The sequence below is a fragment of the Oncorhynchus tshawytscha genome, linkage group LG06, assembly GCF_018296145.1.
Source record: "Oncorhynchus tshawytscha isolate Ot180627B linkage group LG06, Otsh_v2.0, whole genome shotgun sequence".
NCBI lineage: Eukaryota > Metazoa > Chordata > Actinopteri > Salmoniformes > Salmonidae > Oncorhynchus > Oncorhynchus tshawytscha.
The window spans coordinates 47,319,612-47,332,473 of NC_056434.1; the positions used below are offsets into that span (position 1 = coordinate 47,319,612).

At 41.7% G+C, this 12,862-nt stretch overlaps 1 protein-coding gene across 4 annotated transcripts in view; it reads right to left on the minus strand.

Moving 5' to 3' along the window:
• Positions 1 to 12,643, minus strand: part of LOC112252636 (protein LSM14 homolog A) — a 29,414-nt gene extending 16,771 nt beyond the window's left edge. For 2 of the 4 annotated variants that reach the window (XM_024424067.2, XM_024424064.2), the window contains exons 1-2: positions 12,434 to 12,643; positions 4,772 to 4,935 (exon numbers count right to left, since the gene is read on the minus strand). In XM_024424067.2, coding sequence (XP_024279835.1) covers positions 4,772 to 4,935; positions 12,434 to 12,554 — 285 coding nt within the window. In that variant the 5' untranslated portion in view covers positions 12,555 to 12,643. The remainder of the gene's footprint in view (positions 1 to 4,771; positions 4,936 to 12,433) is intronic. The other 2 variants (XM_024424065.2, XM_024424066.2) reach the window with 1 other exon arrangement.
• Positions 12,644 to 12,862: the final 219 nt, after the last annotated feature.

The window sequence follows — 12,862 nt, forward strand, 5'->3', positions numbered from 1 at the left end:
TGTATGCATATCATCTATCAGGGATATCGTTATTGTACATACCGGTACTGTATATTATTTGTATTGACACCATTTTTGAAATTGCTGCTATGCAAGTAACCATTTGGCTGTGCCGTTTACACCTTTTGTAGAGACCCATTCACTTAGCAAAATATTGGTATATAAAATGAATGGTCGTAACATGACTTTGTGACATACAACAATGTGACCGTATCAAGTGTCAACCACAAATATGGAGGATGCATCTGTTTATGTACATTTGCACCTCAAATCATGTTTCAACTCAGGTTGCATGGCCTTATCACATAGTATTGCATATACAAGTTGTGTAACAGTATATCAAGTATGCTAATGTACTGGTGTGAATGCATTTTCGCAGTGGTGTAAAGTACTTCAGTATTTTTTTTTTTTTTGGGGGGTATTTATATTTGACAACTTAACTACATTCCCAAAAGAAAACAAACAAGTAGTTTACTACATACAGTGGGGAGAACAAGACGATGCAATCTCAACCACACTGCCCTAACCCATCTGGACAAGAGGAATACCTATGTGAGAATGCTGTTCATCGACTACAGCTCGGCATTCAACACCATAGTACCCTCCAAGCTCGTCATCAAGCTCGAGAGCCTGGGTCTCGACCCCTCCCTGTGCAACTGGGTACTGGACTTCCTGACGGGCCGCCCCCAGGTGGTGAGGGTAGGCAACAACATCTCCACCCCGCTGATCCTCAACACTGGGGGCACACTAGGGTGCATTCTGAGCCCTCTCCTGTACACCCACGACTGCGTGGCCATGCACGCCTCCAACTCAATCATCAAGTTTGTGGACGACACTAGTGGTAGGCTTGATTACCAACAACGACGAGACAGCCTACAGGGAGGAGGTGAGGGCCCTCGGAGTGTGGTGTCAGGAAAATAACATCACACTCAACGTCAACAAAACTAAGGAGATGATTGTGGACTTCAGGAAACAGCAGAGGGAACACCCCCCTATCCACATCGATGGAACAGTAGTGGAGAGGGTAGCAAGTTAAGTTCCTTGGCATACACATCACAGACAAACTGAATTGGTCCACTCACAGACAGCATCGTGAAGAAGGCGCAGCAGCGCCTCTTCAACCTCAGGAGGCTGAAGAAATTCAGCTTGTCACCAAAAGCAAACTTCTACAGATGCACAATCGAGAGCATCCTGGCGGGCTGTATCACCGCCTGGTACGGCAACTGCTCCGCCCACAACCGTAAGGCTCTCCAGAGGGTAGTGAGGTCTGCACAACGCATCACCGGAGGCAAGCTACCTGCCCTCCAGGACACCTACACCACCCGATGTTACAGGAAGGCCATAAAGATCATCAAGGACAACAACCACCCGAGCCACTGCCTGTTCACCCGAGCCACTGCCTGTTCACCCCGCTATCATCCAGAAGGCGAGGTCAGTACAGGTGCATCAAAGCTGGGACCGAGAGACTGAAAAACAGCTTCTCTCTAGGCCATCAGACTGTTAAACAGCCACCACTAACATTGAGTGGCTACTGCCAACACACTGACACAACTCCAGCCACTTTAATGATGTAAAATATATCACTAGCCACTTTAAACAATGCTACCTTATATAATGTTACATACCCTACATTATTCATCTCATATGCATACGTATATACTGTACTCTATCATCGACTGCATCCTTATGTAATACATGTATCACTAGCCACTTTAACTATGCCACTTTGTTTACATACTCATCTCATATGTATATACTGTACTCGATACCATCTACTGTATCTTGCCTATGCTGCTCTGTACCATCACTCATTCATATATCTTTATGTACATATTCTTTATCCCCTTACACTGTGTATAAGACAGTAGTTTTGGAATTGTTAGATTACTTTGTTATTACTGCATTGTCAGAACCAGAAGCACAAGCATTTCGCTACACTCGCATTAACATCTGCTAACCATGTATGTGACAAATAAAATTTGATAACACTGCCGATTTTGCAGGTTTCCTACTTACAAAGCATGTAGAGGTCTAATTTTTATCATTAGGTACACTTCAACTGTGAGAGGGAATCTAAAACAAAAACCTAGAAAATCACATTGTATTATTTTTAAGTAATTAATTTGCATTTTATTGCATGACATAAGTATTTGATACATCAGAAAAGCAGAACTTAATATTTGGTACAGAAACCTTTGTTTGCAATTACAGAGATCATACTTTTCCTGTAGTTCTTGACCAGGTTTGCACACACTGCAGCAGGGATTTTGGCCCACTCCTCCATACAGACCTTCTCCAGATCCTTCAGGTTTTGGGGCTGTCGCTAGGAAATATGGACTTATGTGGATTTTCTATTGGGTTCAGGTCTGGAGACTGGCTAGGCAACTCTAGGACCTTAAGATGCTTCTTACGGAGCCACTCCTTAGTTGCCCTTGCTGTGTGTTTCGGATCGTTGTCATGCTGGAAGACCCAGCCACGACCCATCTTCAATGCTCTTACAGAGGGAAGGAGGTTGTTGGTCAAGATCTCACGATACATGGCCCCATCCATCCTCCCCTCAATACGGTGCAGTCGCCCTGTCCCCTTTGCAGAAAAGCATCCCCAAAGGAGGATGTTTCCACCTCCATGCTTCACAGTTGGGATGGTGTTCTTGGGGTCGTACTCATCCTTCCTCCAAACACAGCAAGTGGAGTTTAGACCAAAAAGCTCTATTTTCTTCTCATCAGAACACATGACCTTCTTCCATTCCTCCTCTGGATCATCCAGATGGTCATTGGCAAACTTCAGACGGGCCTGGACATGCGCTGGCTTGAGCAGGGGGACCTTGCGTGCGCTGCAGGATTTTAATCCATGACGGCGTAGTGTGTTACTAATGGTTTTCATTGAGACTGTGGTCCCAGCTCTCTTCAGGTCATTGACCAGGTCCTGCCGTGTAGTACTGGGCTGATCCCTCACCTTCCTCATGATCATTGATGCCCCACGAGGTGAGATCTTTCTTGGAGCCCCAGGCCGAGGATGATTGACCGTCATCTTGAACTTCTTCCATTTTCTAATAATTGCGCCAACAGTTGTTGCCTTCTCACCAAGCTGCTTGCCTATTGTCCTGTAGCCCATCCCAGCCTTGTGCAGGTCTACAATTTTATCCCTGATGTCCTTACACAGCTCTCTGGTCTTGGCCATTGTGGAGAGGTTGGAGTCTGATTGAGTGTGTGGTCTTTTATACAGGTAAAAGAGTTCGAACAGGTGCAGTTAATACAGGTAATGAGTGGAAAACAGGAGGGCTTCTTAAAGAAAACTAACAATTCTTACTGGTTGGTAGGTGATCAAATACTTGTAATGCAATAAAATGCTAATTAATTAGACAATATGATTTTCTGGATTTTTGTTTTAGATTCTGTCTCTCACAGTTGAAATGTACCTATGATAAAATTAGAGACCTCTACATGCTTTGTAAGTAGGAAAACCTGCAAAATCAGCAGTGTATCAAATACTTGTTCTCCCCACTGTACATTTTCCCTGACTCCCAAAAGTAGGACACATTTTGACAGGAAAATTGTCCAATTGACACACTTTTCTAGAGATCATCCCTGGTCATCCCTACTGCATCTGATCTGGCAGACTCACTAAACAAATGTTTAGTTAATTATGTCTGAATGTTGGTGTGTGCCCCCTGGTCAAAAATAATAAAACGAATGTTGGATAGGGGTTATAGAATTTCTTTCACATGACCCATCAATTTAGACAAGCGTGTCTGGGTAAGCATGTAATATTTATAAAATATTTGTTTAGCTGGAATTTCCCTATTGTAGGCTACTACCACTTTTAGTCTTAATCTTCACTACACTACTCACTGTTTAGCACATGACCTCACATGTGAATACTTAAAGATAGGTGGAGCTGGCTTAAGAGGGTGGGAACAAGGCTGAATGGTGTAGACAAAGGAGAGCTATCCAGTAGGTCCCAAAACAGTCAACGGCCCTTTTCTCAAAAGTAAGTTTATCAACTTTCAAAGCAGAATTACTTTCCCATCGCTCTTCAAAAATGCAGTGTATTATAGACACACCATTTTGTAGCTATGTAAAACTAATTTCAAATTTTGCTACATAAGACCCATTCAGTCACATGCCTAAAAAAAACTATGAACCTGCACTTTGTAAAATTTGAAACCGGTTCTGACTGATGCATGTTTAATTTGTATCGGTTTGGGCTCCCACAGACCGATGCATTCATATCGTAAACATTTGAACCGGGGACCAAGGCAAATCGTATCGGTACATCGCTATGTGTTACGTTCCCCAGCAAGAAAACCAAAATGTAGCTCAAACAGAAGAGGGTACAAACAAAGTCACCGACCAATAACCGAAACAGGTGGGGTTTTAAGATGGGTTCTGAAAGACACTCATGGGGGTGTCCACTGAAAGTTGGCGAGTAACAACGAACCTAAAAAGACACCCACTATGATGGCCCACTAAATTTGCCCAACAAGAGGCAAACAAAAAGGCACAGGTGAAACACCTTCACACCAATGAGATAACCAGCACAGGTGTAACCATACTGACTAACGGTGACAATCAGTGCACCCTATGTGCTAGAGAGCTAAAGTCCAACCTCAAAACATAAATGGAGAAACCAAAGCCTGTAACATGAATAATGCTTTCTATAATAGAATGCAAATTGACACTTAGCTGATTCTTGACTTTTACTACATATGTCTGTTTTACAAGGGTGTACTTAGGATATTGAAGTACTTTGTGGTTGGGAGAAGCTGTACCTGGACGATGGCAGGGTCCTGCGGGAAAGAGCATGTTGGCTTTGGCGGCTCACACACAGTCAGGTCCTTGATGTCACTGCCTCTGAAGATTATGTACTCAAAGATCTCATCTCGGGGCGGGATGGGCCTATCAGTGGGCCGATCCTCAGTGCCAAAAGACCGAACTAAATGGGGAAAGACAAAGCATTCAGTTAGCATAAGCAGTGACATGACATGCAATGTGTAGCCAAAATGTACTTTGAAATCAGGTGTACTGTTGGACTGAGGGGGAAAAAAAAAAAAGTTGGTCACCCGCTCGCAAAATAAATTTAATAATTGCACCCACACTTTTTGCGCGCCTCAGCGAGCGTCTGCGTGGCCAGGCGCTAAAATAGAAATTGGTTTGATTTGTGACGCGCAACGCCCTGCAAGTCTGGCCTCTCCCATCTCCTCATTGGTTTTTAGAGCACATACCCACGTGGGTGATTGAAAATTAACTTTAGGTCCACACTCTAGTCGGTTATAGTAATGCTGTAAAGTTGGTTTCCAACCGCCATATAAAGGCCAAAGAAAAAGCCTGAAGGAAGGAGGAGAGAAGACACATTTTTTTAATTTTATCTGTGGATTAATTGTCGGAGTACAGGGTGCATTTCAGGTAAAATAACAACCCAATGTTTATATACCAGGACAAAATTAGCTAGCTAGGGGACTTTAAGTAGCAACCACCTAGTAGACCATGTATGGTAATTGCTGGTGGTGAAGTAGAACAGAGGTAAAGAGGGAGTTTACCTAAAAGGGATTTGTAGATGAACACATACAAATGTATCTTTCTGTACATATAAAGTAAGGTCCAACCTACCATTTGGTACTATGCACGATGGTGGGTGAGTGACTTGGCATTTGTGATAAAGCGCAAGAATGCATGATAAACAGAGTCCAGTCTCTAAGACGGAGGAGGCTGCATGCATATAAGACAAGTCACCATAATCAAATTACAGAGAAAAGTAGCCTGAACAAGCTTCTTTCTAGCCATAAGCAGGAAGCAAGCCTTAAGAAAAAAATTATATTTTAATTTAAGCTTCGTCACAAGATTATCCACATTGTCCTTTTTAAAGTTAACGTGTCATCCAACTGAATACCTAGGTATTTGTAGGATAACACTTTTTCGAATCCCTAAGTCACCAGATCTGACAATGCTAACGTTCTCTGGCAGAGTTCTAGCTCTGGTAAAAGGTCATGATTTTAGTTTTTGTACATTCAAGACCATAAAGGGAGGCCTGCAGTGAATGAAAAGCAGTCTGGAGCTCTTCAACAGCCTGAACCAGACAAGGAGCACATGAATATATAACTAGCATCTGCATATAGATGTAACTTTGCTGGTTGCATCCCATTTCCCAAATCATTAAGAAAAATTGAAAACACAAGCTAAAATTTAACCCTGGGGCACATCTCTATTAATCGCAAGAAAGCTAGACTTGTGATTATCGGTATGTTGGTCAGTATATACTGACAAAATAAAGTAAACACTAGCATAGTGTCTTAATATGGCATTGGGCCACCATTAGCTACAGATTGTATGCCAGATAGTGTTTTTTAACCAAATATTGTGTCAACTACTGGGTGTTACAGGTAGGGCTCGAAATTAAAACATTGTTAGCACTGGTGCTCCAACTTCAAAAAGTTAAGAGCACAACATATCTTCTGGTGCTCCTAGATTATTTGCATTGATTGAGATATAGCATATTCGAATTCTAGATACTTATGTTATGCACTAGAAACTAATTCAACCCTGTAAAGATGTTTGTTTTTTACAAAAAGCTAAAATTACATTTCAACCACAGGTTTTTGTATTAAGTCAATTGTGGAATATTATGTTTGTACAAAAGCACTACCTATGTATTAGTGTTGTCAGTGTTATTTTATTTACCTGTAGCCTAATCTGACTGATTTACCGTCAATCTAATTAATTCTAACAGCTGATCGGCAATTGCGATAGAGCTGTGACTGCTTCCAATTTCATTGTGGTCAATCTAAACATGGCCATTAATAATTGAATAATAACAAGGCTACAGCCTAGAACTTCAGTTTGTAACCTTCCCACTAGCCATGATTGGCTGAAATAATAAGTGGCCTGGACATGCCGAGAGAAGAGTTTGGATTGGTCTGCCGTATAGAAGGCTTTTGTCTATTTGAGTTGGTCAGCCTGTTGGTAAACTCAGAGTGAATGTAAGTAGGGTATTATGCCCGATGATCACATGCAGTTATACTCCAGTTAGCAGAATGCATGATTGCAGTGCTTAAGAGAACATAAGTACACCCGAAATACACTGCTCAAAAAAATAAAAGGGAACACTTAAACACCACAATGTAACTCCAAGTCAATCACACTTCTGTGAAATGAAACTGTCCACTTAGGAAGTGACACTGATTGACAATAAATTTCACATCCTGTTGTGCAAATGGAATAGACAACAGGTGGAAATAGGCAATTAGCAAGACAGCCCCAATAAAGGAGTGGTTCTGCAGGTGGCAACCACAGACCACTTCTCAGTTCCAATGCTTCCTGGCTGATGTTTTGGTCACTTCTGAATGCTGGCGGTGCTTTCACTCTAGTGGTAGCATGAGACGGAGTCTACAACCCACACAAGTGGCTCAGGTAGTGCAGCTCATCCAGGATGGCACATCAATGCGAGCTGTGGCAAGAAGGTTTGCTGTGTGTCAGCGTAGTGTCCAGAGCATGGAGGCGCCACCAGGAGACAGGCCAGTACATCAGGAGACGTGGAGGAGGCCGTAGGAGGGCAACAACCCAGCAGCAGGACCGCTACCTCCGCCTTTGTGCAAGGAAGAGCATTGCCAGAGCCAAGCAAAATGACCTCCAGCAGGCCACAAATGTGCATGTGTCTGCTCAAACGGTCAGAAACAGACTCCATGAGGGTGGTATGAGGGCCCGACGTCCACAGGTGGGAGTTGTGCTTACAGCCCAACCACCGTGCAGGACGTTTGGCATTTGCCAGAGAACACCAAGATTGGCAAATTCGCCACTGGTGCCCTGTGCTCTTCACAGATGAAAGCAGGTTCACACTGAGCACATGTGACAGACGTGACAGTCTGGAGACGCCGTGGAGAACGTTCTGCTGCCTGCAACATCCTCCAGCATGACCGGTTTGGCGGTGGGTCAGTCATGGTGTGGGGTGGCATTTCTTTGGGGGGGGCCGCACAGCCCTCCATGTGCTCGCCAGAGGTAACCAGACTGCCATTAGGTACCGAGATGAGATCCTCAGACCCCTTGTTAGACCATATATGCTGGTGTGGTTGGCCCTGGGTTCCTCCTAATGCAAGACCTCATGTGGCTGGAGTGTGTCAGCAGTTCCTGCAAGAGGAAGGCATTGATGCTATGGACTGGCCCGCCCGTTCCCCAGACCTGAATCCAATTGAGCACATCATGTCTCGCTCCATCCACCAACGCCACGGTGCACCACAGACTGTACAGGAGTTGGCGGATGCTTTAGTCCAGGTCTGGGAGGAGATCCCTCAGGAGACCATCCGCCACCTCATCAGGAGCATGCCCAGGTGTTGTAGGGAGGTCATACAGGCACGTGGAGGCCACACACACTACTGAGCCTCATTTTGACTTGTTTTAAGGTCATTACATCAAAGTTGGATCAGCCTGTAGTGTGGTTTTCCACTTAATTTTAAGTGTGACTCCAAATCCAGACCTCCATGGGTTGATAAATTTGACTTCCATTGATCATTTGTGTGATTGTTGTCAGCACAGTCAACTATGTAAAGAAAAGTGTTTAATAAGAATATTTAATTGATTCAGATCTAGGATGTTATTTTGGTGTTCCCTTTATTTTTTTGAGCAGTGTATCACACAGATAAAAAGATTGTTAGCAAAGAAGCTAGCAGCCAAACACACTTCGGAAGCAGTAAGGAGGGTAGTTCATCATGAGCGTGTTATGCAGCGATGCTGACTAGTCATTGATCATGTTATGAAGTGTGCGTAACGCTTAGAACGAATACTGCTAAAGAGAAAGGAGACCAATTATACATCACCTAAGCCCTTGATGAAAGTGCGCATACAATCATACTTGAAAACATTAGATGTGACACACTGCCTGTCCAAATCAGTGTTCCATCTTCACTAGAATTCTATACTAGCACACAATGAGCAAAAATTTGTTTGTTTCATTAACCTTCCGACTTGGTCAGAAACACAGGGGGACAGATGCGAGTACCAAAATAAGTTATGTAAACCATTGCCAAAAGATATTTAGTCTGGTTGACTGAATACTTACTTGAGACTTTGTATCCAACTTTGTTGTAACAATAACAATTTGGCAAATATAAGAGATGAAATTTAGTCTACTTCAAAATACACACATTCAAGGTAAATATGAAAGTAGTTTAATTAGGATATAAGCCATATAAATTTGTTTTCATGCTCAGGTTGTTTTAAACTCGTTTTTCACTCTCAAAATGACAATTGTTCATAGAGAACCAACTAAATGTGATCCGAGTCCATGTCAATGGTTAAAATCACATGAACCTTTTTTTTTGGTCTGAAAGAATGTATATTTGAGTGTAATGCCATCATTGTAAATACAAATGTTCTTAACTGACTTGCCTAGTTAAAGCAAATTTAAAAAATAAATAAATAAATAAATATATATATATATATATATATATATCCACCCTCAAGAAGTTTAACACAACTGGCTACACGAAGTGTTAGACAAATGCACGCACCACTGACAGCCACTATATTGCTGGAAATTAATTGGCAGATTGTGTTAAGTTTGGCATTTTAAGACAATAGTGGCTAACCAGGGGTGGAATTATGTGAATATTGCATTGATTAAATAGTAGATGGGAGCTTGCAGTGTCAGATACTTGTGAGGTTTGTTTATGACTGCTTGAGAAGGAATACATGGAAAAAGTGCATATAGTTCCGGAAATGTTTAGTGAGTTAGTCGTAGGTGGGCTGTGAAAGGGAGATACCTAGGCAGTTGTCCAACTGAATGTAGTCAACTGAAATGAGTCTTCCACATTTAACACCAAGCCCTCTGAATCAGAGCTACCGGTAGCATGCGATTTACCTGTTGGAGACCCCGGAATAGATTCTACAAGTGTCTGGAACTATTGGAGGGATGCAACACCCTTCCACAAAACATTCCATAATTTGGTGGAAAACTGTCTCAGGCACCGCTCCCAGAATCTGCTATAATTGTTCAATTGGGTTGAGATCTGGTGATCTACCTTTACAAGTGACTGAGACAGACACTAAACCCTCTATGCTCCATTGAAACACCTCTCAAATTCACTGACCTCTTATGTCATAGTAGCCAAAATAAATGGGAAACTGGCCATTTTTAGACTTCACTCCATGATGAGATGTTAAGTGCGTAATTAACTCAGGAATCACACCTGTGTGGTAAAGCTTGTTTTCAATACACTTCGCCTGCAGTCCAAACACTTAAGACATACCCATGTCCACTTACCCTTGCCATACACCCTTGGGGGAATCCCCGTCGCCATCTTGGAGGGCAGTCCAATTGATTAGCCAAGCAAGGCAAGTTTGCAGCGTAAGCCCCCCAGCCCTCGTTTTTAGTCAGCTCTGTGAGTGTACAATTATGTTCACGCCGGGGCCATGAAACTCCCCATAATTCAATTTGCGACGATTGTACATCCGCTACATAAAAACAATGGAGAAGTCAACATACATGTGCTCCTAATGCACATGACGGCACAAACAAGACCCGTAAAAATGTTTGGTTATCTTTTGGGAATTGTAGAAAACATTTTCCGTCAGAAGTTCCAGCTAAGAAAGCTAACGTTAGTTATCTAATTAATTTGCTAGCTATCTTACAGTAGGCATATGTTAATTATATTTAATGTAAGTAGACATGCACTCATAATTGACTGTAGCGCATATAAAAATCACCCACAAGCTACCGGTGAGGAATTTTTAGCCAAAGGTGGTACATTTAAAATTAATTAATTCCTTCCTCCCTCTTTTTTCCCTTTACAAATCAATACAGGTAGTACATATAAATATACAAAGGGGCTAGGGGGTACAATATCACATTACACAAGGACCTTAAGGGACATACATACACTTATTCTAACAGCTTTTTTGTTAGTAGAGTATTTAAAAATTGTCTTAATACAGTTCAATTTCTTTTTGTAAGGTAAAATGTGGTGTTTTGTTTGTATATTTACATTTGTGAATACTTCATATATATATCATATAGTGGTTGGCAGGATAATATTTATTAATTTTTAAGGAAACCTTAATTTTGTTAACAAGTAGGTATGTGTGGCAACAGCCAAACTTTCTCCCAACAGATATCAATAAATCCATTCCAATAAGGCATGACATAAGGTATAGATAAAACATCCTGCTGAAACAAAGGTTCGTATCGCTCTGTTGAATGGACCAAAAGAGAAATAAATATTTCCTACTGATGAGTCAACAGGGTCAATGAAAGGTAGGTTCTGAGGGTCAGGTCTTGACACGCAAAAGCTTTAGGTGTTACAGGAACCTTGTAAAGTGATAAGAATTCCTTATAACTAAGTAAAAGAACCTCTACATTTACCAGTTGGCTCACCAATATATTATTTCAGAACCAATATTCTAAAAACAACTAAGTATTTTTATACAATAGAGCCCAATTATTCCATGTAATATCTCTGTGGAGAAAAATTAGGCTTATAACATAACAAGAAAACCTGCCAATGAAAAGCAGAACATTTCACTGGAACTGTGTCAATATTATAATAGCAAACCAACATGAAGTTAAGGCCACCAAAAGTAGAGAAGACATGAGGAATACAATTCCACATAGAAGTGGGTTCTTAGGTATTGCTTTATCCAATTGATTTTAAAAGCAGGATTTAAGGTAGTAAAGTCCAGAAAAATTCAGCCCACCATTCTCATAAGTGTTCATTACAACAGTTTTCCTAAATGTAATGGGTACGGTTTCTCCACAGAAAGTTTTTTAAAAAGCATCTGGTCTATCTCCTTCCTCCCTCTCCCTGCAAGTGTATACTCGTCAGACGTCATCAGAAGTGTCCACTTAATTTGAGGGGATAGGGTGTCCTTAAGTGTTTGGACCGTAACCCTTGTATCCCTCATTTACTCAAGTGTTTACTTTATTTTGGCAGTTAGCTGTATATAACCAAAACTCGTTTGGTTTGCAGCTTAGATACTAATTTACGGGTACCAGTCCACCCCCCCCCCACCCCTATCCCCAACATTTTTTTTTGCCGGCTGGCAAATTCCCGAAATTCAGCATCACTGACGTGGAGTTGCTTGTGAATGTTAGCGATGCAGTTGTCGCGCTGAGTCACCGTTTGTTAACACAATATGGCAGGTTTACATGATACTCTCAGCTTGTACTTGAAATAAACATGTTTAACTAGCTCCATCACCAGGTAACTTCTTAGGTTTAACAAGCCAACACTACTAGCTAGTTAGCAAATTGGCTGGCTGACTAGTCAATTAGCTAGCTTCCTAACGTTAGCTAAGTAGACACCTTTTTCAGAACAGCATAAAAACAATTAGTCACAGTGTGATGAAATGACGTTTGCTTACAGGCATTCTCTGTAACGTTATGTAGTTAAACGTTATTTGGTTGGTGCACAACATTGCGGACATTTGCATGAGTTAACGTTCTTTACCTTTTGCAAGTGCTACAGTCGAATTCTCAGTGTCAATAGTGTAGAGAATCCCTTCGTAACGAATCTCGGCCTTAGAAATTAGGCTGATTTTGCTCCCGATATAAGGGGTTCCTCCACTCATGATGGCTTCAAAATCCAACTAGATCCCTCACTGAGCGTTTCTTTGAAGCATGTATGTGGCTAGCCCTTTTTGTGCTTTTGCGTGCTATTCTTCGATGAGGTTTAACTGCGGTTGGTATCAAATATGTTGCATTACCGCCACCTACTAGACTGGAGTACAACTCCCTTATACTTTGCTTGAAAAAATAAACAAATACCCTACAATCTAACACTGCACTCACAATTATTATATATATATATTTTTAAATAACACCACCCTACTCCACTATTTACATCTATTTAGTCCTACCTCATGCCAACAACCTGAAA